Source organism: Halichoeres trimaculatus, unplaced genomic scaffold (genome assembly GCF_033239565.1).
Source record: "Halichoeres trimaculatus isolate MK-OKI-2021-1 unplaced genomic scaffold, fHalTri1.1 fHalTri1_scaffold_22, whole genome shotgun sequence".
In the NCBI taxonomy this organism is placed as follows: Eukaryota; Metazoa; Chordata; class Actinopteri; order Labriformes; family Labridae; genus Halichoeres; species Halichoeres trimaculatus.
This window is the reverse complement of record NW_027437200.1, coordinates 12,155,742-12,181,860: the sequence shown is the minus strand read 5'-3', so window position 1 is coordinate 12,181,860 and position 26,119 is coordinate 12,155,742. Positions and strand designations below refer to the sequence as shown.

Below are 26,119 nucleotides of genomic sequence, written 5' to 3'. Positions count from 1 at the left end.
TGATGTACTCACCTGCTGCAAGAGAGTTTTTACGCTCAGTTTACATACATAAACATATAGGGATACTTTTTTTCACAGCACGCCTTCCACCCATTAGGAGGTCAGCAGGTGCTTCCAGGCTCACCAGATGTCTGTGGTTGCATTTAACCAAGAGTGTAGATGATAAAATTAACTAAAGGGCGCCCTCTAGAGGCACAAGCTGGGAAGATTATTCAGGCCAAGACTTGCTGGGAGATCGATTTCTCTCTTTTTGAAGACAGCCCCATTCAAAACTACTGAAAAAGGCAACAATTTAGATTTCTTTTTATTATTATTATTATTTTTGATTTACTGTGTTTAAAAGAGTCAGGACCAAAATAAATACACAAACATATAATAAAATTAAATGTCAGTTATTTGGAAATAAATGAACAGTATTTATTTGTAATTCACAAGGTAGTTGTCACAATTCAAACATTTACATGACAGATTGAGCAAAATCAAATCAAACTTTTTAGCACAAATCTAACACAGATTAAACACATAAGACTTCTTAAAACCAGGAACTACCATAGACTCTTTAAAAAGCATTTAAATTAAAACAAGCAGAAGAAAGTGCATAAAATACATTTATCTTTTTTAATTTAAAGTGCAAAACTTTGTCATGTATTAGACTGATGAAACTGTGGGAAGCAGTGTTTCACCGACGAGTCAAGAGCCTGTTAATGTAGAAAATATGACACATTTAATCAGGTGGTATAAGTCCTCTGAAAAATGAGGTATAAATGAATTAATATTTGATTACTTTTATTCTTACCTTTATCGCTTGTCAGCTTTAGAAAAGAAATGTAACTGCAAAACAGTCAGAGGGAGTCTTGTTATAAAGCTGCTCTTTGACTGGGTTTCTGTTTTCAGTGGTTCCCACAGACTGACACGGCTAAACATGTGACCATGGACGTGGTGAAGGTTGAATGATGAAATTGTATGGCTTTTTATCTTGAAAATTTTAATTGTTATTTGCAATTAGATGAATATTTAATTGCATGTTCAATAATCTAACTCTTTGCATTAACAGTTTTCAATTAAAACTTAACAACACAAAGTGATTCTTAGTAGCGTCTTAGTGAAATTGAACAATACATGATTATGTGCTTTTTGATCTTGACAAAGAGATATTCAAATGCTGCACTTCATTCAGTGTTAAACAGTGTGCGGTTATTCAGATAATGTTGATCACGAGCAGATATCTGAGGCCAACAGGACAGTGGTTCCTGTGTGGTTACTGTCTGTCAAAGGCACAACCTGACAACACCAGGGGATTCCTTTCACCTGAGTCTTTCACTGTGTCGACTTATCCCCAGATACTTGCCACCCAGTTGGCTCGCACAGTTTACTTTTTGTGGATATTCACTTGGCCTTTAGGTGGTAGCCCAAACTAAAGTAGTTTGCTTACATTTACTCCCCATTTAACACCAAACAAAACATATTTGATATATGAGCTTCAAAGACCTCAATCTCATCAACATAAAAAGTTTGTTTAGAAACTTGTTAAAAATATATTCTCCTCCATTACAAGCAGCTGACGTTGTATTTTGTCCCTTTTCCAAATGGCTGCTCTCTTGAGTTTAACCACACACTTTTTTTTCAGGAAAATCATTGCTAATTTTCAAAAAGTTGTGATAAATTTAAAATCTTAATTGTTACTCAGTCTTAAGAATAAGTATTTTCTGCATCAAAAGAGTGCATATTTACTAAAAAGTTACCAAAAGCTGCCCAATTTGTCAAATATGATACAAGATAATAAAAACAAAATGGTACAGCAATATTTTTGTGGAATTTCTTTAAATGCACACGTCACCCAGCTGTTAATCTCGCTTCACTGGCTTCCAGTAGCAGATTGAATCAAATTCAAAGCTCTTCTTCTGGCTTAAAAAACATTGACAAGAATGGCTCCCGTCTACCTGGGGTCCCTAATCCAGGTTTACACTCCTTCTCGCCCACCACGCTCTGCTTGTGAAAGACGCCTAGTGGTCCTAGCCCAGCGTGGCTCCAAATCACTAGCCAGACTCTTCTCTTCTGTTGTGCCCAAATGGTGGAATGAATGACCCAACTCTAAACGATCCACAGAGTCCCTTTCTACTTTTAAGAGGAAGATTGACGTATTGACTGTTGCAGCAATTAATTATGGTGTGTTGGCTTGTTGGTTATTTGGCCACTTTATGTATCTATGTAATTTCTATGTTATACATTTAAAATATTTGGTCACTTACCTCCTTAATTTTCTTACCCAGCTTTCTTTCACTTGTATTGACACAAACATACCAACGCAGCGGCATGCCCTGCCCCCTCCTCCTATCATTTCTTTCTTTTTGTGTCTGATCTTTTTTACTTAACTCATCAGGAGTGAATTTGGAAAAGATTCCCTTATAACATAACTCTGGTTTTAAATCTTTCACTTGATGTTATCTTATCACAACAGGCACATGTTAAAACCATGATATCACTAAAAGACATGCTACATATAAAAAATCCAACCACAGGTCTACTCACATGCTGTCCTTTAAGAGGCTTGCTGTAAAAATCACCCTCCATTGCTTTGCTGCCCCTTCGACCTCCACTCACTGCAACACCTGCAGAGAAATTACCCAACATGCACGGCTTTACAGAAAGGCTTTCACTAAAAGAAAATAAAAGACTTCCATTTAGTGCAATTGAAACTCACAAGATCAAAACATGGCAGTGGGGGATTTGGTTAAGCAACACTTTCCCAGGGATTAATTCCCCACCACTGCAACCACAAGTGGAGAAACTACAAAGGCATGCAAACACAGGTTTCCTCTGTGCACACTGAGATAAGTTTTTATGGACTCACTTGGCGTTTGATGGACGATGTTGATTTTATCTGTGTGGGAGGAGGGAATTTTAAGACAGTTACAGTACACAGTTTAATGAAGTCATTTGGGAGGCAGCTACTTGTTCCTCTGTAACTTTTACTGCATGGATACTATTTATTTGAGTTCCTGGAAAACTGAGCTCTGTGGAGCTTCTCTGTGATGACAGCAAAGTTCAACCTGCATATCCAGGACGGAGAGTATTTACCGTAGACACTGTTATCCTCTCTGCTGTTGACGGTGTTGGCTCTTGGCTGACTTGACTTCTCCTGTAGAGACAAAGATTTGCCTTTCAGTAAACTACTTATTTATTTACTAATAGTTAGACCCCTATGGGTCGTTTCCTGTTACAAAACATTAACGAAATGGGAAATGAAGACAAGCGTATACTTTTTACTCACCCCTGGGTTACTCCTTTTCTAGATTTTATTCAATTAGAATCTATACAGGAGAAAGTCTTCCTAGAATCAAACTTTGTTTTGTTTACCAGATGTAAAATGCAAAACACTTTTGTGTCTCTTTGGAGGTAAAATCTACTCATTTGTTTCTGACATCATTCATGTTTCTCATGCTCAGTATGTCTGTAGTTTTGACTTGTACCTTTTGTATCACATTAAATAAACCTTTCTTTGTTAGCCTGTCCGATTTCCCAACATTACCCAGTTGTGGATTTTGAATGAAACCATCTGTTGTCTAAATGTATGTTCTTAGTTGTGCTTTTAGGTGCATTATTCAACATCTTTTACAACTCATAACCTTTAAAAACTCTTCCCCAGTTGCAGTTTTGACGAGTCAGCAGAGCAGCACAGGTGTTACTAATAACATTAACAATGAAGCAGCAAAATGGAATTCAGCCATCATCAGTTTTATGACTTACACCTGTGTTTTCCTTCTACTGTGATGTTTTAACATGTGCTGTATGACAAGAAAGCCTCTTGAGACAGCTGGAGGCTCAGGGCTTTGGTGTAAATAATATTCGTTTTGGTCTATTGTCATGGTGACAGCACAGTTTATTTTGCACCTTGATATCTGCGGTTTGCCACGTCTGTTCCTGGTACTTCTGTAATTCCCTCTATGTCCAGCAGGTGTCCTCCAAGTGTCCTCCATTTTCTAAATACCCTTGAGTCCACTTCCCAGTTAACTGGATGTAGAGAATAGACTCAATCAGGGGTCTGCAGCCTTAACTGTCATAGGAGGAATTTTGCCTCAGCTCACCTGGATTAAAGTCATTCCAGAGCCACAAAATAAAGACTGTTAAGTGGATAAAACTCTAAACTTACCTCAAATCTAGTGAATAATTATCTGAACAAGAAGCTTTTTTCAAATAAATGAAATTGTACATGTGATGTCTCAGTTTTTTATATCTTTTAAATCTGCAAAATTGTCAAGAAATTTTGCAAAAAAATGAAATTTTCAAATATTTCAAAAATTGAAACCGTACCAAATCAAAAATTGAAATCATACCAAATCAATCAATCAATAAATAAATAAACATAAAAAACTTGCAAAGCTTTCCCCCAAAAAACGGAATTTCTCAAAAATTTGCAAAAAGTAAAAAACGGAAATTTCAAAATTTTGCAAAAATTAAAGAACACTATATCTAAACAATTAATCAATAAATCTAAGAACCTCAATTTTTTTTGAAATATCAAAAAGTTTAACATCCAACACCTAAAACAATGTCAATCTCAAAAATTGCAAAAACTTAAAAAAAAGTTGGAATTCAAACAATTTCTAAAAATGTAATAATAATTTGCAAAATTAAAAAAAAATCAGTAATTGCAAAAATTACTTTTTTTGTTGTTTTTTTTCAGGAAAACTTTTATTTTTAACTTATAGATAATAATTAGTTACTTATCAATTTTGTCGTTTACTCATATCTTGTCACATATCTAGCATGTATATCAAGCCTGCATGTCAACAGTTAAGGAAAATCAAAATTCTTGGTTTTAACAATATTTTTTTAAGGTTCAAGGAGCCACTGCAAAGGAGTCAAAGAGCCACATAAAGCTCCAGAGCCACAGGTTGCAGTCCCCTGGACTAGATGTCTAAGCTTTTTTTTTCTGTCATCCAAACTGGTGTCATATACCTGAACGTATAAAGCATTGTGTTTCTATCTTTAAGGTCTTAGTTCCATAAAGCACTTCCTACATTTATAATCCACTGAACACACTTTGTTTATGACGTTTTACTTGTACCTGTTTAAACCTTAAAAACATTGGTGTGCTTATTCAACTATTTTCTTTTACACACACACACACACACACACACACACACACACACACACACACACACACACACACACACACACACACACACACACAAACATCAGCATAAAGTCAGACATATTTTTCTGATTTTTTAATGAAATAAAAATAGAGCAGGATTAAAAATGCAGCTATTATACACGACTGTGAAACTTGGCATTAACATTATTTTAATAACTAATCCTTCTCTATGTTCTATTTTAGGAAGATTGTCTTGCATATTGGAATGGCATCAGCAACAGATGCTCCTAGTTTTATGAGAGTATTACTTAAGCCCCAGATGTCTCTTATTCCTAACCCCTTGTGTGTGAGTGTGTGTGTGAGAGATCACCGTGTGTGACATTTCTACCTTCTGGATGCTATCTATCCCCTTCTGGCCCCGCTGCAGGTCACTGGAGCGCTCCACCAGGTTTCCGTCCACGGAGAGTGAACCTGCCTTCACCCTCTGCTGGAACTCAATGAGCTGCTGAAACCCGTTCCTCTGGTTCGGCACAAAGGTGTCATATGTGGAGGAGATGCTGTCCTCTCGCCCGCGTGCTGCAGTAGACGACAACTCAATTAAAACACAAGAATCAAAGAAAACTTTTTAAAACAGAAAAAATACAGCAGCCCCCCCCCCGATGTTTGGATCCTTCACTTGATACAAAAAGTATAAAAATACTCTGTGTATTTGTCACTGATCAAAATGTCTGCTCTTTTTCTTCTTTCACACTTTCATCTTCTGATCATCCTGGCAGCCACACATGTTCAGATGTCTCACCTGCTCTTTTATAGCTCTTTTTATAGCCAACATGCTCATTACTGCTTCAATCACCAACTTCCCCACGGTGATTCACCAAAACGACCCATTAAAACATACATTAACTAACACAACACAGCAGATAGTTTCAACAGGTAATCATGAGGGGGGAGTCAGGACAAAATAACTGGCACAATAAAAGTCCTGCTGTTAGGAGTAAAAATATAACAATGAACAGATCTCACTGAACTCATAGTATTTCTGCACAGAGTGAGATAAAAGCAGGCTTTAGAAGGAAGTTCAGACAGATACAAACGGAAACTTCCAGTTGTTTCTTATGTTTTTGGTCTGTTCAACATTGAAGGAACTTTCTTTTAAAGCATGAATAATGGGCTGAGACTCATCAGGGTGATAGCTACTACTAACACTCACCAGCCACTTTATTAGGCACACCTCCTGTCCAACTGCTTGCTAAGTTCTGATCAGCCAATCACATGGCAGCAACTCAATGCATTTAGGCATGTAGACATGGTCAAGATGATCTGCTGCAGTTCAAACTGAGCATCAGAATGGGGAAGAAGACCACACCGGGTGACCCTCCTGTCAGCTCAGAACAGGAAACTGAGGCTACAATTCATACAGCAACACCAAAACTGGACAATAGAAGATTGGAAAAACGTTGCCTGGTCTGATGAGTCGGGATTTCTGCTCCACATTCAGATGGTAGGGTCAGAATTTGGCGTCAACAACATGAAAGCATGGATCCATCCTGCCTTGTATCAACGGTTCAGGCTGCTGCTGGTGGTGTAATGGTGTGGGGGATATTTTCTTGGCTCACTTTGGGCCCCTTAGCACCAATTGAGCTTGGTTTAAAGTCCACATCCTACCTGAGTATTGTTGCTGACCATGTCCATCCCTTTATGAGCACAGTGTACCCATCTTCTGATGGCTACTTCCAGCAGGATAACACTCCATGTCATAAAGCTGAAATCATCTCAGACTGGTTTTTCAACATGACAATGAGTTCACTGTACTCAATACCCTCCACAGTCCCCAGATCTCAACCCAATAGAGCACCTTTGGGATGTGGTGGAACGGGAGATTCTCATCATGGATGTTCAGCCGACAAATCTGCAGCAACTGTGTGATGCTATCATGTCAATATGGACCAAACTCTCCGAGGAATGTTTCCAGTACCTTGTTGAATCTATGTCATGATGGATTAAGGCAGTTCTGAAGGCAAAAGGGGGTCCAACCTGGTACTAGCAAGGTGTACCTGATAAAGTGGCCGGTGAGTAAATATCACAATACACTACTTCTTCAGCACTAACAAAGCTTACTATCATACTGATGACCACTTACTAGAAGTTAGTTTGAATGAAGGACTATCATCCACATTGGATATTCCTCCTAGCATCTTTTATTAGGTGATATTTTCTCTCCTTTCTGCTACTGTTATGGCTGCCAAGTACACTTTGAATGTTAGCTATGATCTGAAAGGCATGCTAGTTTAATGTTAACACCGCTACCTCTGTCGTTTACTGTAGCAGGTGACATCAAAGTAACCATGTGGTTCCAAGTGGTCAGTAAAAGTTAAAATATAAGTTTTATTAATACCATCACCTTGAGAATCCAGTAAAATGCTGACTCTGAAAATCCAGGAGACTACACTTACACTTAAAATAAAAAAAGCATTATTGAAATGCCCATTTTTTTCACAGAAGCATTTTAGCCTGTTGCATAAACAGTTTGGGCCTGAAGAGACTATTTCTTTATTTTTTTTAATTGTTCTGTTTTCATTTTTTTTCCCCAACTACCAGTCAGTGGATGGAGTTGCATGTTTAGGCTTCACTTTTGGGAAACTGTTAAGTTGTCTGTCGTTATTTTTTAAAAAATTCTATCATGTATTTATTGTATGTTCTTACTGAATTAATTTATAAAGCTTTTATTCCTTTATTCAGAAAGGAAAAATAGAGGATAGAGCAGGAAACAGAACAAAAGGGAGGTGTGACATCGTGGACCCAGGACAACTTAACATGCACTTAGCCTCATGGGGTGTAGGATCTGGGCTAAACACCCCATCCCCTTGCAAACAAAGTGAAGGTTGAATGAGTATTGTAAGTCACATGACTCTGACCTTGCTTAGTAGGAAGTGAATACAGATCAGCTTCACCCTGTGGTGTCTTCTTCTTCTGGAACACTGCACACACAAAGAGAGACTTAAACTTCATGTAACTCCATAGCATATAGTCAGTAAGCTTTTTACTCTTACATTTTTTTTACGCATGGCACATTGTTTTCTTTGACAACTTTTAATAGCTGTTGCAGGCCTGTGATAGATGCTACAGATGTACCAAAAAGGGATCTGCTCATGCATTTTCATCACTCTTCCACCAGATGGCATCACACCCTAAACTTTCAAACCACACATTTACTGTTAACATGTAAACATAAAAAAGAATAATCTGTCTTTTTCATGCTGCAAAACAAAAACAAATCTTATTCAATTGAAGCAGCGAGGACTCAGATTGTTATTGTAAAGCTTAAGTCTGTTCCTTTCAGAGAAAAACACACACATACACATAGTCAGCTCTGGATTGAATTAGCCGCTCTGAATGATGCTTTTGGTTTGGAAGTGAGCTGTCAGAATGAAAGGCTACACTGTTTAGCTGTCAGAGGCAGTGGATCTGCGGCTATGTGACCAGTGCTGGATTAGAATTTAACATCCACACCCTGCAAGATAATCCTGCCTTTGACTTCTTCCTCCATGACAACATCTCTCTTTTCCACTTCTTGTTCAAACAAAACTTCTCTCTTTGCCTGTTCATAACACAAGTCAGGCTTGATTCAGATGAAACAGTCAGTGGAGTACTGCTGCAGATGTGTCACATGACTGGAGCTATTACTTTGCATTGCATTGTGGAGTGTGTACATTGCTCTCCATGCCAGGTAATTCCACTCTGCTGGATTGGATTTCATTCACATTTCAGCGTTTCAGTCTCATCGAGCTCAAGACGTCGCCGCTAACAAAAGAAAACTCCTCATTATTTCCACTTTGTGCAGTGGTTTCCAATAACTGGCTCCTCTCCTAATCCTCCAGCAAGCCTCATCTCTCCTCTCACATCTCTCTTACTGCGGCAGAGGGAGTGAAGAGCAACAAATAGAAAAAAAAAGTGATCCTTGTGTGGTTTGAAGCTTCACTGTCTCAATAGATGGAAACCTCAAAATCCCTCTGCTTCTTTCTCTCGTGCGCTCTGGGGACAAGGACGATGGAAAACATGTGTAATGACTTATTCTGGCTGACTTGGCCTTGGTTTTGGCCAAGATTGGTTGCAGATGGCAACCCGGTAGTTCCCTCTCTGGTTGGGAGAGCTGTGGAGAGTTCAGTGGTGCACTCAATTTCTGTTTTGCTTTGTAAGTCCCATTGGACGGAGAGTTGGCTCGCTGGATGTGAGTGAGCTCAATAAAATGCTGCATTGTGGGGAGAGAGGGGGGAGCCTGTTGCACTGTTTCAATCTGAATGTGTGCTTTTGAATGCACAAGTGTAACATTATCAGTGTTAATAGCTATATTGTGGATGCATGTTTGCATTAGCTCTGGAAAGGAGAAGTCGCAGCCCTCTTAATGATTTATGAGCCTTAATAATACCAGTCACTTTTGGATGTTTCATCTTCATGAAATATTCACGCTGCTGAAATTGAACAGTTAGAGGCTGTGGGCTCTTGATGCAGGCAAATGGCTCTTTTCTCTCCCTCTCCTCGCTTTTGTTTGTTTTGCAGCGCGGCGCGGCCGTGTTCTTGTGGTTTATGGGATCAAAACAAACTGCATCACCAAAAAAAAAAAAAAAAAAAGGGAAAGAAAAAAAAGCCTCTCCTGCTCTATTCAGCAGCACTCCACTCCACAATGGCAATGCACATTCCAGGCACTTCCTCCCTCCCACATGATCTCCCCTACTCCCCTTCACATACTGTGCATAACTTTGTGTTGTTTCTTCACCAAATCAGCTTCATCATGACTGCAGTTTTAAAACAGGGGTAACAAAGAGAAATAAGAGCTTTTGAGTCACCTTTAGCAATGTAAGGGGTGCTGTCCTCCTTCACCTGGGTGCTCTCAGGCCGAGGAGTGGGTGCTGGTGGGCGATTGGCTATAGCAACAGCTTTTGTCGAATTCAGGATTGTGTCATATTCATCATTCACCCCCAGCGGAGCGTAGATGTCCTCCTCCCTCTGCTTTTCTCCCTCCTCTCCTCCTCGCTCTTTCTGTACATCTGCCGTGGAGGGGGTTCCTAGAGCACAGAATGTTTACTGCACTACATCCCACAAGCCGTGCCTCTTTTTTTTCGTTTATTTTTGGTTTTCATTTCACAGCTAATCGGAACCAGCACCACATGGTGCTCACATCAGCGAGGGGAAAAATATTCAGTAGTCAGAAATGAACAGCAAACTCTGGCATAATGATGTGATGGAAACTAAAAACAATTCCATTACCAGCTCCTCTTTGGCCCACTTCCACATCCCATCAGTTCTTTATCTCACCTGCAGTGCTCATCATTTCATACACACTGGCATCGCCATTGTCCTCGGCTGGGCCGAACATATTCTGCAACAAGAGAGCATAAAGAAGTAGTTTTAATGGCTTGTCAAAATCATAGACACTGCTCCAAAGAAGTAACTTTGGAAAGACATGTCCAATATGTTGTGTAAAACTCCTGTGAGGGTTTTTTGTCTGGATATGAAACACATTGAAATCAATACTTATGCCTCTTTATGACCTACAAAAGCAATCAGAACCATCGGGGACAAGATCAACAATTTCTATATAGTTCTTTTTATGCCTCAAACTGCTGCTGCAGGGCAGCTTGTCAGACAGAACGATTTAAAGCACCTTACAAAAAGTGCCCATCCCTTCATTTCCCATGGTAGAGATTCTCAGGGTGGGATACCTTTGACTTTTAAAGCTCCTATAAGGAGTTTTAGAAGCTTATGAAACATGTGATGTATTGACAGTAACATCCCTGTACATCTCAAGTTGGTCAAAAAGGCTTAATATCTTTACAAATCTGAATTTTTAGCACCTGTGTCCACTGTCAGTCAGATGTCAGATGAAATGACAGACAGCTTTGTGAAGAAGCAGCTGTTTCCCATCAGGAAATATCTAAAGTGTGCGACGCAACAGTTAATATTGCTTGCATGACAGACTGCACCATAAACACACGTAATCTCTGTTGTGTCGCCTGTCTGTTTCTGAACAGAGTTTTGAACAAAGGGTAAAATCCAGAAAAACGAACACCAAGTTGAAGTGCAAATGCCCGCAGTTGGTTGAGTTTCCGCTTAAAGGCTGATTCAAAGATCATAAGTTTGTCCAATCAAAGGTGTAGCTCAGCTCATGTGATGGACAGGCGCCCTACAGCTGTTAGTCAGGAGACCCAACGCCCGCCTCCTGAGTCAGAATTTCCAATATGGCCTCCACCAACGACGGGCTTCATCACTCTGCATCAGGGACAGACGAGTCTGTCTGATTGGACAAACTTGTGATCCTATCCTATATCTTCTTAATTGCTGAGTTAGAGAAAATAAACTATAGTCACCATAAGTTATTTTGATCGGTGCTCGTAGGTGTTTAGCTCATAGGCAGAAGCTCAGACCCTGTGTGATTTGGAATATTTGATGTCACATACTGCATATCACTTTGACTTGAAAAAACAGCATGCACTCTAAAAAACAACAACAAAAAAAAACCCCATCTATCTTAGACCTTAAACACACTGGATTAAATATTGCAGAGATAATTAACTCTTTTTTTCTCAGTACACATGTGCAGTATATTTTGACAAATCCTGATGTTTTTTTTTTTTTTAGAAAGCAAATTGCTCCTTGGCTGCCTGACTCCATCCCTGTCATCTCTTTCTTCCACCTGTATCCTCCTTCCAGTGCTAATGAGGACACATGAAGCCAGCTCAGTGATCCTCTAACCACTTTCAAACACTACAGGTTGATACCTTCCTCTGCGTCAGGCTGTGATATTAAGCGTCTTTATGTCCGGTGTGAAAAGTTCACATTATTAATTGCCACTGCATCTGCTCTGACTTCAGTTGAGGGAAAGTAATTTCAGAGCGCTAACAGGCATTAGAGAGGTGTGCTGTAACCCTGCCCACTGGCTAACAGAGAGAAGCTTTTCCTCTGACAGCAAAGCTGCCACCGAGCCCGCCCTATTTGCTAATGGCATGCTGAGGGACAGACAGGGGTATGATCAGGGTAATTATTAAATCAGAAAATCTTCCCCTTTCAGTCCAAACATATCATTTAATTCAAGGCCCTCAGCGTGATATCTGGACTGCATCCTCTATCAGACTGAGGGATGGATATTTGTTTTCTGTTATAGTTCAACTCCTGATCAGGATGTGATGACTCAAGGAGCCACCTCAATTTAATATGACTCAGATTTTCCCTAACTAAAGTGAGTTTTATTTATTTATTTATTCATTTTACTGTAAAATAAAACTGAGGCTTAATCTTCAAGATGAAACATTCTACACTTAAAAAAACTGAAATCTTATCAAGTGATTTTGTCTTATTTTCAGTAGAAAATGTCTTTTTGGACTTGATTTGAGCCCCATTCAACTGACCAGTCTATAAGAAAGGTCTGAATTGCTTGTATTAAGTTAAAAAATATGCCAATGGAACAAGAAAAAATTCCCTTGCATTAAGACATTATTCTTGTTTCAAACAAATTTTCAAGCATTTTTTAAATTTTCCATTGGCAGATTTTTTTTACTTGTTACAAGCAAATCAATTTCTCATTTTTGTCTTTAAATAACTTGAAACAAGACATTTTCCTGGACTGATAAGTTTAATGTGGCCCATATTGAGTACAATAAGACAGTTTTTACTTAAGAAACGACAAAAACATTTGATAAGATTTCAGTTTTTTTGTAATGTACAAACTTTTGATGCAGAATATTTCATATTTTCAAGTTTTCTGACAGCGTCCTATTGCAGCATTGTGTCCCACTCTGAAACATAAATCTTTGCCAAATATGTGAGATACATCTCCCTTTGATCAGACTATTCTCCATATAACCTATCTCACTCTGTTTGCAGTTTCCAAGCAACACTGCTACTCATGACTCAATTACAATATTGCACTGTTCCCGCTCTGCAAATTACTTATTGGCTGCCATGAATCCATTACTAAACAGTGGAGGTTCCTAACAGGCCCAACAGGTAGAAAGGACGGGTTAATTACCAACACAGCTTGAACATTGAAATATAATAGTTGGATGCTGTGCTTAAGCCTGGTGTGGTATTTTTTTTAGGTATTTCAGGACTGGGAAGGGTATTTATTTACTAACCGCAAAAGCTAAATCATTTTTACAGATGTCTGAAACTGCAGGAGCCCCAGGCGTTCCAGACAAATTCAGCTTCACTGCTGCAATCCAAGCAGCAGTGCTTCAGACTAAACAGCAGGCATGATTGTGTTAGAGGGAGAACAAATCTCAAGCAAATCTGGTGAAGGATAAGGAGCGCAAGTCTGTTTTCAGCAGCTGAAATGATTAGTCCACAGACTGGACAGCCTGGGCTCTGGGTGTCAGCATGCTGGCGGTATTTTGACATAGATGTCTCATGATAAGAGGGTTTGATGCTTTGCAGATTGTTAAGGGTAGCACTGAATCCATCACTTAAGTTCAGATAAAAAAAAAACCTGTCTAACTTACCTTTTGGCATAAGAAAACACATCAGCTCAGCAGCAGGTAAAAACGCACCTCTCAGTTCTGTTTGGCTTTCAAACATGTCAGGAGATTTAACAGTTTTTTTGAAACCAAACACACATTGATGAGGCTTTTATACGGTGGCTGGTAGGTATCAGACAATCTGAAAACAAAACAAATCAAAAAAATGCGGACCTGTCAGTCACATCAGCTGCACCTCTGAATGTCTGAATGTACAAACCCAAGATCTTCATATCTTCCCAAATGCTGAGTTAGAAAAAAATACACCTCATACTGTGTGTCGAGCATGAAATAAGGGATTTAGACCCAAGCCGTTCTTAACGGGGCTTTATATTTTTTAATGCTGTAAAGGTCTATTTTTTCTGTAGCCAGTCTCAAGCAGACTGTCAACAAACTTCAAATGTTAGCCCTTCTGCATTGACTTTATTTTTTCAACCTGGATGTTGCTCCTTGGTTAAAGTGCTTCACAAAAACACAACTACACTAATAAAAAACATGAAGGCAAATCCTGCAACATGATGGAAGTACAGCCAAAACCAAAGTTAAAAGAGGCCAATTTTAACAGTTTTCTAACAGACATTTATCCCATTGGACACAGAAAAGTTGTAAAAGTTTACAAAACATTGTTTTCTTGTTTTACTTCCAGCTATAATAAATATAAAAATGTTTGAGGGCTGTATTTTTTCCCATATCATAAACATGGATATAAGGCAAAAATGCTGGATTTCCACGGTAAAACAAATGTGAAAATTTGTCATGAATTTTCATAAAGCTACATACTTACATGAAATCCCTGAATCTGTCTATGAGTTGCTCAGAACAGAACAGAACAGAAAAATACTTTATTTATCCCAGAGGGGAAATTCAGGAATATTTTTTTTTAATATTAATATATAATAATAATAATTAATAATATTATATTTATTATTCTAAATATTTATATCTTTTTCTGTTCTGTTCAGAACTTAATTTTCTAAAAAAAATAAAAATAAATAAATAAAATGCAAGACCTTCACAAGACTTGCTGAAATGATGATGTTATCTCATAAGGATCTCCTCACTAGTTCATGACAAGTTGAGGGACCGTGGTCTTGAACACCAAGTTCTGCCTTCAGAGGCCTGACCAATGAGAGGCAAGAGCCAAAAAGACAGCAGCTTGAATTAAGTATTTCAGACTGAGGCTGAAGCACAGACACCTGTTGAAGAAGAATATGGATGGGACTTAGCTTTAATCTGGATAACTCAAGCTAACATAGCTGCCATCCTGACAAATGCTACTTCTGGCCTGAGGGATAGAAACAGTTTCTTTGTCCCTGTGTTCATGACTGTATCATTCAAATGACAACCAAATCCGTACAGTTTGTTGATAATGAATGTGCATTCACAGCCCATGCAAACTGGACATGCAAAATAAGGACAGTGGAATCAGTGACTCCCTGGGCAAGAGTATAGGATGTCACTGATATGGTTTTCTTGTTTTTACATCTGAGAGTGCACAAAGAAACAAAGAAATCCGTATACTGTGAAAGCCATGCTCTAGGAGAAGAAAATATCTAATAAAATAAGAATAATGTGTTTGTAGTCATTACAAGTAAACCCAACATTACTGTGTGAGGACGTAAACATGGCAGATAACTGGGGAGTATTTTCTATATTTCTGTTCTTGTTTTGCTCTCCCTGAATTATTCAGTCTTCTCCTCTGGAGCAGTTCACGGCTAATTAACAAAGAAGTGCTGTGCCGGGGCAGACTAGTGGATCTGACGCAGGCCCTGTGAGTGATTCAGCTTGTGTACGAAGCAAGGGACCAATCCATCTAGGACTTATTGACAGAGTGCTGCTACCCTGACATCCAAATCACTGATGCATCATGGGTTGATTAATTGGAGGTAGGGGGGAAATGCTGCAGATGAGTTAATGAAATGATTGAAAAAGCTAAGATATAAACCCTGTGCCATAATGCTGACTCTTCCACTTCCTCTTTGCACCACACAAAGAGCACAATGTCTATGGTTTGAGCTGTCAGGTTAGATTTTAATTACCCTTCAAGAAAACCCGCAAAGAAATGTCGACGTCGGAGCTGTCTGTTTTGTTACGACTATAGGCTTGTAGACGTCCCTGTGGGGAGACCTCTGCTTGACTCGGCTGCTCGTCTTTTGGCTCAGACTCTCACAGCGAGCACTTTGATTCACAAGAGCGATCTGATCAAACCTTTGCTACATCTGCAGCCACTCTCAATTAGCACTGCTGCTAGGGGGGGATTAATACATTTGCAACAGCTGTTGGAGTGTCTGAGTTTCCCTCGAGGGGGGAATTCTCTATATGTCGATCCAGGCCTTCAGGGAAAGTAAGATGTTGACGGCAATGTGAGTGAAGATGGGAGACAAGAGCAGAGATTCCCATGTGAATGAACAAGCAGTTTTCTATGGGTGACAAACTGACATAAGAGAAGAAATTCAACAGAAGATTAAAGCCTCATATACAGTTTACAGTTTCATTTAGCAGACGCTTTTGTCCACAGCGACGTACAACACAAGCAAGAATTTCGACTGAAGGAAAACCTAGTTAGTGTGACAACAGTGCTACAAGTTATTCCGCTGCAGGTGCTGCCATTAAGTGCAAGTTTTTTCTTTTCTTTTCTTTTCTTTCTTTTTTTTTTTTTTTTTGGGGGGGGGGGGGGGGGGTACGATCACCAGCAAGCCAACAAATCACAGTTAATTGCTGCAACAGTACCTCAATCTTTAACATAATTCAGTAGTAGTGCTAAAAAATCACAAGAGCTGAGTCTTAGACCTATAGACTCATTCTACCCCTGAGGACAAAGAGGAGAAGGGTCAGATTAAGTGCACAAGTGTTCCCAGAACAGATGAGTTTTCAGACATCTCTTAAAAGTAGAAAGGGACTCTGTGGATTGTATAGAGTTAGGTAATTCATGCCACCATTTGGGCACAACAGAGAAGAAGAGTCTGGCTAGTGATTTGGAGCACCAGGCGTCTTTCACAAGCAGAGCGTAGTGGGCAAGAGGGGTGTAAACCTGTATGAGGGACCCCAGATAGGCAGGAGCCATTCTTGTCATTTTTTTGTAAGCCAGAAGAAGAGCTTCGAATTTGATTTGAGCTGCTACTGGAAGCCATTGAAGTGAGATTAACAGCTAGGTGACGTGTGCTGTTTTGGGCTGGTTAAAGACCAGACGTACTGCTGCAGAGGTTTAAATGTACACGCAGGACATATGATCATTACTTCCAAATAAACAGGATGAAATAATATGAGATCCCTTAGAAATGCCCTGATACATCACAACAAATTTCCAGCTACTCTAAACTTCACCCAACTTCTCTTGCCGATAATGCAGCACACCCACAGACTGTATTAAAAATGGATGTAGCCGTCTGTTCCTGATACCTTAAAATGAAGCCAATCTGTGGATGCAGCCACATTTGATATGATGCCGGTTGCGCCAGTAACTGCAAAACTGCAGTTAGAAAAAAATTCCCTGACCATAGAGTGTGCGTCTATAGTGACGCCAACGTTTTAGATCCAAGCCGTTTTTTGAACCAGGCTGTAAATATGCTTTTTAATGTTGTAAAAGTTTTTATGGCTGGGTGTGTATGTGACTTCCAGTCTTTCTGCGGCCAGCATCAAGCTGATTTTTCGATGAACAGCAACTTTAAGCACTTCCGCATAGGCTTCATTTTTGCTAATTGGATGTTGCCCCCTAAGCACACCCCAAAAAAGTGCGACCACTTTGGTGTTAATTTTCACTTTAAATTGCATATTGTTCCTTTCCAGCAGCATAGTAATGCAACTAAACAAAATGGTTTAATTATTAAAATTATTACTATTGTAGGTTTGAAATTATGGTTACATTGGTTACAGTCCAGGTGTGTACCAGCAGCAGTGGCAGATGGTATCCTGTACACTGCTAAAAATGGAGCCTAAACATAAGGGGAAAAAACAAAAAACACTGACACTGGTGAAATTATCTATCTGTGCAGCACGATTGTCTTTGACTAGAAGCTAAAAATGAATTTTAAATCCAGAAATAAATGGGCCTTGAGAAGTTTTAAAACAAGGATAAAATGCTCATTTGAGATTAAAATACTTAAAAAAAACTCCTGAAGTTTAATAACAATGAAATTCATTAAATATAAGCAAAGATCTTTTTTTCCTTTCTATTTCTACTTTTAATCTTAGCAAACAAAGCCTAGTGACAAGAAAATATGGTCAATTTAGGTCAAAAAAATACTCAGTATTAGAGAGGTACTAGTTCAATTATTTTAAATCTGTGTTGTGTTGAAATTACACTTTTTTTGAAATCTTTTGCAGAAGAATGGTTCAATAAATATAAAGATGTTTATGATACATTTGTATTTCTTTGCACCAAAACAAGGTGAAAACTTTGGACTTGTTGTTATTTATGGGTAATTATTAGGAATAGGCCGATTTTTGGGGCAGATATTTGGCATTTTGGGTCATATCAGCATCGTCCTTTATTTTTAATCCAAAAGTTGACAATGCTAATGTCAATGGAAAATCCCATTGACAGGCTAACGCAATTAGCATCGTGACTATCTTATGGTCTATGAACTTATTTTAACTTCAATGGACACAAAAATCACTCCTCTTATCAATACCTGCAGGTATACGTTTTTCTGCTCCTTAAAAAATGTTAAGAAATGTTTTAAACTGCAGACCCTCAGGAGCTGCGTGTTGATGCTTTTCTGCACAGAGTTTCTCCCTGTCTACACTGTGGAAGCCCTAGATGGTCAAAACATTTAAAATCAGTCAGGTAAAACCATCCATCCATCTATTTTCTATACCGCTTATCCTGTTCAGGGTCGCGGGTGGCTGGATCCTTTCCCAGCTATCATTGGGCGAGAGGGGGGGTTCACCCTGGACTGGTCGCTAGTCAATCGCAGGGCTGACATGACTCCACATCCTCACTCTGGTTTTACTGGTCTCACCCACTTGAGATAAACTCAAGAGCAAAAATGAGTTTGACACCCCTGAACAATAATAAAGGCCTAAATAGCAAAGTAGGCTTTTGGCTGTTACAAAAACAACTGAAAGAAGTCACGCCCAGCTAACACAAGACATACTTTTTAACAATGGTAAACAATGTTCTATTTACCCATCTTTCAGTTTACATGGAACAAACACACACAGAAAAACTAAGTATGTGTCTGCTGTACACAAACAAGATCAAGCCAAGGCAAAATGGAAATCTTTGTGTTTATGTGTTTGGGTAATTATTCACAAGATACAGCAGAAATACTGAGGCCTTTTCCGTCTCTTGGTGTGGATACATCAAGACATTCTTACAATGTTAATGTCCTCGCCGCATAATGAAATAAGCATCGATGAAAAAGCACTATAACATGAGTGTCCTTCAGATTCATCCAATAAATGAATGCACATGCATGCAAAGGGGCTTTTGTTCCTGTATCCACACTGTAAAGTAAGGGCTTCAGAGGAAAGAGGCTCTTCATATTCACATGAGAAAATGGCAGCCATTACGCAAGAACATCTCAACATTAGTGGCTGCGTTAATCGTCTGAATGTATGCAGACGACCCAGTGCTGTGAGCCATTGCACATGCATGAACAAACACAGCCTTTCTTGTCCCTGAAGGGGTTCTCCAATAGAAACCTCACTGGCCAAACACATTTTGAATATGAGGCGAGGGAGGGTCAGCATCAATCCACCAGCTGTGACATGAGCTGGATGAAAAGACTCTGGTCTAGAGGTTGCCCCTGACATACAGGTCGCTCTGCCTCTCTCCACCTTTCCGTCCTCTCCGTTCTGTTCATTATTGATAAAGCAGCACTCACTCAGGGTCCTGACGCTGTAATGGTGTTTGTTATAGCACTGCTGAGTGCTGCACTGCTTCGCCCAGCTGTAAAATCTCACAAGCAAAGGTGCATTGTGTTGTTTCTCTCAGCTGTCAGTGGCAAACCGAAAACCATCAAATTTACTTCAAATGAGATATCATCCAGCTGGACAAATAATGTCATTAGGGTTGTGCTGATTAGCTCACAAATCACCCAACATGAGAGCTGTCATCAGAAATTGGCAAACTGAGGAAAGCCTTGATCGAATGGGGGATCAATAAAGCAGAAAGATTTTTTCAGCAACAACTGACGCCAACTGGAGCAAAGCCAATAAAGAAACACTACTCTGGATTGGGTATGAGTCACAAATAGTCCACAAGGAAGTAGTTACCAGTGTTTCCTTCAATAAGACGTGCAGCTCTGCATGGCCGTGACTCTTGGCGATCTCAGCTGGAGTCAGTCCATGGTGGTTGGCTGTGTGCAGGGCTCGCTCAGCGCCTGGACACTGCAGGAGGAGGCTGGAGACGCTTTTGAGGCCATACTGGGCAGCGAAGTGGAGAAGTGATGGCGCATCAGCCTGGTGGAGCTCTAATGGGGACATTTGGGACTTTTGATTAGGTTGGGGGTGAATATATCTTTAAAAACAGTTTGTGCAGTAGTGCCTGAAAATGAACAGTAGAGCATTTGACAGCCATGATAACACCACTTACATCACTCCCTCTACAGGTGACAACTTAAAGCTGACCTGCTGCACTTTAACACAATCACAAGTGTCGAAGAAAAGCACCTTGGAGGTGCTTATTGACTTGTTTATCATGGAGACATTTCCCTGTGCCCTTTTTAGCAGAGCTAAGGATCAGTCTCAGGAGATGATGAAGCCATCAATCTGCCACATAATGAGCCCAGCAAAAAGGAAAGCTTTCCTTTTCATGGTGGATACAGGAACGCCCTTCTAACACATGCTTAGATGGAAATAGGTGGATGAAAATCTGTAGTAACTGTGTGATAGGAAAGTGTTTTTCATAAAAACATCTGATCATATATTTTGGGACCAATTAGACAATTGCAACCTTCCCGCTAGCCTCCTGGAAACACTTACAGCTTGACTGCTAAAACTTATTTTTGATTTGATCAATAAGAACTGTGAAACTACTCATTATTGTCTTTTTAAAAAACTTTTATTTATACTTAAAGGATAAGTTCGGTTTATACAGCTTTTACATTGTTTATAGAATGAAGTAGAACAAAATACTCACCCAGAAGGCTTTCCTGATCCAAGCAGTGCTTTGGGAGATATTTAGATCCAAATTCGTGCAGCGGACGTCTGCATAATGGGATCCATTGGGGGATAGACAGCGCCGCTCCTAAAACTGCATTAATCGTCCAAAAACTCATGTTTTTCACCAATATTCCATCATGGTCCGCTCCGGGTTAGTCCTCTGCTGCAGGCTGTGTCACTCCAGACAGCGCTGTATGGCTGTACTGACCTCTGAACTGACAAAGACTTTGTTTACGATTGCCCCTCAAAGAAAGGAGAAAGTGGAATCGGCTCTCCAGAGTACTGTGTGTGTACGAAGGGGCAAAGGTAAACAAAGTCAGTTCAGAGGTCATTACAGCCACACAGCGCTGTCTGGAGTGACAGACTGCAGCAGAGGACTCACCCGGAGCGGACCATGATGGAATATGGGTGAAAAACATGAGTTTTTGGACGATTAATGCAGTTTTAGGAGCTGCTCTGTTTATGCCCCGATGGATCCCATTATACGGATGTCCGCTGCACGATTTTGGATCTAAATATCTCCCGAGGCACTGCTTGGATCAGGAAAGCCTTCTGGGTGGGTATTTTAATCTACTTCATTCTATAAACAATGTAAAAGCTGTATAAACCGAACTTATCTTTTAAGTAGGTTTTGTTTTGTTTTAAAGCTGTGTTCTTAAAGTTTTGAAATGCTTATTTCAGTTGACTTGTTTTTAATAAATTGCTTATCCCCTTTTTATTTCCATCTCACTCCCATTTCTTTTGTATTTTGAAACTCTAATAAAAACCTTTTTAAGATCCAACAGTGCAAAATGTAAATTTGTACAATTTTTTAACAATTTGTGTATGTGGGAGCCATATAACTTAACTTTTAGTCCTGAGGAAGGAATTCAGCTTCATTTTACCTCTTTCGGGCATTTTTCTACATTGGAGTCCCTGAAAGCCTCCAGTAGGCATTCCCTCTATCAGCATGGAGGCCAACTTTTGATCCAGCCTCTCTACAGACGACTCTTCAAAAGCCTGAAACCCAGAGAAGAAGACAGATTACTAGGAAAGAAAATTAATTTAACAGGAGAAAAAGATTTCCTACGATAGACAAAAGCAGCCTTTTAAAGAGTGAGTTTATTTTTCTTATGAGTCCAACTTCTCAATGCACAAACAAGACTCCTGCTTGGGTCTAACCACATATTATGTGCAGCGGAGCTAGCTTAGACAAAGTTTGAAATTCACTTGGCAAATTCTTCTTTTGGCCTCACTCAAGTTTGCCTCTTCAGCAAAAGAGACCTAATCTAATCAAGCGTTCACGACTGAGAGAAGGCTGCCATCTCTCCAGTCCCAGAGAGGGGGCTGTAAACAGAGGCGCACATAAACATTAGAGAGATGCTGACTCAATTTATTTTCTGTTTCCCTGCCTCCTTAAAAAATGGATTGATTACAAGCAGTGTTTTTGGACAGCCGCTGACTAATTTCTATAACTGAGTTACATAACATTGAGTCACTAAAAGTAGCTTAGAGTATTTTTAAGATGAGTTGCTTTAATTGAGAAACGAGAGGAAAATTAAATGTGCTGTGTTCATCTCTAGGGCAGTTAAGGATAACATTATTTTTATACATTAAAATGCATCCACAAAGTCAGAGTTTAAAGCATCATCTCTTTTTTCTCTCTGAGGAACTCCTCACCCTCACAAAAAAATTACAAAATTTAATTAACATGGTTATGTCATTGGTGTGCAAAAGCTTAGCCGCATTACCAGCTAATCTTGTGATCATCATTTCTATTCAGAAGAAATTAAATAAAACCCCCACTACTTCCCTGTAAGTTATAATGAATAGATCAAAGGATAAATGGTCCAAATACAGTCATGAGACATCCAGTCTGGTAAATACACGCAACGCTCCTCATTTTTTAAACTTTTGCCTCGAGTGCCCAAGATGGTCATTTCAGCAGAATAAAATAATAGAGCCACAGTGAAGAAATTCAACCAAGATTTTGGGAATAAAGTCATAGTATTATGAGATGAATTTATCACCACAATAAAACAGAAAGGTTGAAAAAAAAGTTTCATATCAGGTGCTGGTGTGTGTGTGTGTGTGTGTGTGTGTGTGTGTAAGGTTGTCCATCTGTGTGAGTCAGCCCTGTGACTGACTGCTGATTTCTCTGCTTACACTGTACAGGGGAGGTAAGTTTTATCCTCTAACTTGTCAGAAAAGATTTTCACCCGATCGGAGGCACAGCTCAGATGATTGACAGGTGGTCACCCTATAGCTATTAGTGTGGAGGCTCAAACCCCCCCCCCCCCCCCCCCCCCCATTTTCAATATGGCAACAGCGAACAAGTTTCTTCATAATCATAGTATTGGGACTTTAATCTCATAACAAAACATTGTTATTGATGCGGGTCTTACCTGGCACATAAAATCGACAGGGTCTGCTGCTCTTGCCAAAAGACGAGTTATTTCCTCCATGGTGGTGTAGTACTGCATATGTGTCTTGCTCAAGGCCAGTCCATTGCTATACACAGTAACTTCTACATTTCCTGCTGGAAAATCTACAATAAAAAACATAAAGAAATAGTACGAAATAGTAAGGCTGAAATTTTGAATAGTTACATCTTTTTTTAACGATACATTTATGGTGTCTTACTGTTTCATTCACCTGGTGCATTGATGCACAGTATCTGCTCATTCCAGCGGGTTGGCTTCACTCTCACTGTCTGATTCTCACCACTGAACTCAACCTCAGCGTCGCTGCCAGCCGCATCATTTTTCAAAAGAATGAACACTTCCATGGAGCTCTGCCAAGAATTCAGCAAAGTGAACTGCAGTGTAATCAATGCTGTGGATGCTTTATGGAAGAAAGAAATGGCTTACGACTGGCGAGATGAGTGTCTCACCCCGCATGAAACTCTGGAAGGAACCACAATGCTGGATCTGACACTGTGGGCTCCATTCGACTGCACTTGTTCTGTGTTTTGATCGGATCTTGATGATTTACGAGTCAGAGGGTTGACGTTTGCTGCTGATGCCGACATGCCAACAAAAGATGGGACATTGATCATCAAACTAGGTTCAGAATCAGTGTTTTACATACTATAAAACACATCTCTGCTTTCTTTTGTCATATATGTCACACATATATACACTGACTTAGTGGTTCTGATTTTGGTTGCAAGCAAAATATTACAACAGTTGCTACAAGCAACTTGATGTGTGTTGTTGTTTACATGCATGACTAATGGCTCATGTTCCAATTGTTCTTTTTTGTTTCATGCAAGTTAGCAAGGCTTAGCATGAGAAAAAAAGTAAAAAAAAAATGGTAATAATGTTAATAAACTGTAGTCACATAAAACCTTGAAAGGTATGCAGTGATAAGAGCATGTCAGCCCTCTATGGCGTGCCATTGCCCTGAGACAAAAAAACACTTGTTTTGTTATTACACGCTGCCTTTAACTTATTAAACATTTTTTATTTGAAATATAGTTCCCTGAGATATTTTCTAGACAGATAGTATGGGGAATCAGTGGCATATTTCATCATGAAAGTGGAGGATCCCTTTTTGGAGACAAAAGTGCATAGGACACTGCCCCATGAATTGGTCCACTGCATACTATTTTTAACATGTTTAAAACTAGAGTCTGCAGGAATTTTCGTCACTTGTAAAAAAGCACAAATTCCAACTTGGCTCCTCCTCCTTGGCTTAATGCCAGCGGCAGCACACACCCACAGCCCCTGACCATTACAATGTGAACACATTGGCTGTGTCCCAGCCCATGAAGGCTGCAGCCTTTGGAGGACCCAGCTTTCGTAACCTGCATAGACTGCAATGGCCAAACTAAGTGCGGTCACACTGGCCATCCAAACTATGCCGTGCCTAAGCACGATTGCCCCCCTGCAACGTTGTTCCCCAGCTGGAGAGTACGGCCAGTGGTCACACTACCCCAATATGAACAAGACTTAAGCGGATATCACACACGCGCACAGCCCGCCTTTGTCATCGTGAAGCGTCTGTTTACATGAAGCTCGATCTCATCAGAGTCAGCACAATGAGACACAGAGAGCGCTGCAACAACTCCAGAGACTTTTGGACTTATAGTAAGTCGTTTTCGCCCGACACAGCCCTCTAACACCCCGCTTCGTTTAAAATGACCGTCGAGAGATGCGCTCGCGGTGATTATACGTAATGGATCGAAGCGTGCCGAAGCACGGAAGGGAATCGTGCTTGAGCACGGCACAGTTGCGGTCACACTGGCCTTTCCAAACGTGCTTTACGGCTGACGCGTGCTTAGGGACGGCACGATTGGCCAGTGTGACCGCGTCCTGAATTGAGGCGGTCTGGTCTACGTACTATTTCCTGTTTTCACTCTCGACATCACACAGGGCCACCCTCACGCGTCAGACTTAAATTATTTCTTCAAACTCGTAAAACAGGATGTTTTTTTTTTACTATAGATTTAAGAATTTTTCCATAATGAGAAGATTTATAAAGAAGTGTTTTTCCTCAGTCTACTACTTAAAAAAAAGCCCAAACAACACATTTTTCCGCAGTAAAACAAAATATTCTTCAATGTTTAAAAAACACAGTCACACAGTTGTTGCCATGAATCCTTTGCAACTGGATAACACAAGACTCCTTCTGGAGTTCGGCCGTGTCCATCTTCTTCGGCGTTCGCGGGCAATGAATCTTGGCATACGTGAAGCCAAGGATTAATCAAATTCATCCTTTGCGGCACCCTAAAAGGCGGCCAGATTTGTCGGCCGCATTTTGGAGGAGCCTTTGAAACAGGACAGCCTTCGATGCACCGGTGTGACGCAATTGGTCTTCAAATTCAGCCTTAGTAGGCTGCAGCCCCAGAAGTGGGACACAACTATTCACGAGCCAAGCAACCACCTGTAGCATCGCGTTTCTACGTGGGAGAGACTTGAGAGCATGCACCAGACTTGGCATGTTAGCACAAGCTAATCGCGGGTATTTGACACATACCTGGTTAGCAGAAAGCCACCCTCGTCGCTCTTCGTCCCGTGCTGCTCTCCAAGTGCCCGAAAGCATGTGAAAGTCAAGCCAAGCTTCACCCTCGGTTAGTAAAAAAGCTTTATCTGTTTGGCGTTTTATTTCTCTTTGATGGTGTCTTTCTTACCTAATGCTACGTCCACTATCGCAGCTGCCCAGGACAGCTTCTCGCTAATCAACACACAAAGTCACATGCGCACTGGACGTACTGTGATTGGCTGATGTAACCAGACTTACTTTCTGCCCAGAAATGTCCCGATCATGGATTTTCTGTCTTTTTTTTTTCCTTTTTGCCTTTATGCCTTTAAAGTACCGAACAAACTATGGGTAGATCTTAATATTTTAGTTATTTTGTTAATCATATCACAGAAGAATCATATTTGACTTTATGCCTAAAGTCATATTGATTGTTAAAAATAAA

General features: G+C 40.0%; 1 protein-coding gene across 1 annotated transcript in view; it reads right to left on the bottom strand.

The window, feature by feature from the left end:
- Nucleotides 1–462: 462 nt before the first annotated feature.
- The window catches only part of LOC141784418 (B-cell scaffold protein with ankyrin repeats-like), a 33,906-nt gene continuing 8,249 nt past the window's right edge, over nt 463–26,119 (bottom strand). Inside the window, exons 4-17 of the mRNA XM_074662252.1 lie at nt 23,585–23,725; nt 23,347–23,485; nt 23,097–23,239; nt 21,597–21,711; nt 19,825–20,021; nt 10,412–10,475; nt 9,943–10,161; nt 8,014–8,076; nt 5,487–5,674; nt 3,079–3,139; nt 2,852–2,881; nt 2,530–2,609; nt 797–831; nt 463–698 (exon numbers count right to left, since the gene is read on the bottom strand). Coding sequence (XP_074518353.1) covers nt 799–831; nt 2,530–2,609; nt 2,852–2,881; nt 3,079–3,139; nt 5,487–5,674; nt 8,014–8,076; nt 9,943–10,161; nt 10,412–10,475; nt 19,825–20,021; nt 21,597–21,711; nt 23,097–23,239; nt 23,347–23,485; nt 23,585–23,725 — 1,473 coding nt within the window. The 3' untranslated portion in view covers nt 463–698; nt 797–798. The remainder of the gene's footprint in view (nt 699–796; nt 832–2,529; nt 2,610–2,851; nt 2,882–3,078; nt 3,140–5,486; nt 5,675–8,013; nt 8,077–9,942; nt 10,162–10,411; nt 10,476–19,824; nt 20,022–21,596; nt 21,712–23,096; nt 23,240–23,346; nt 23,486–23,584; nt 23,726–26,119) is intronic.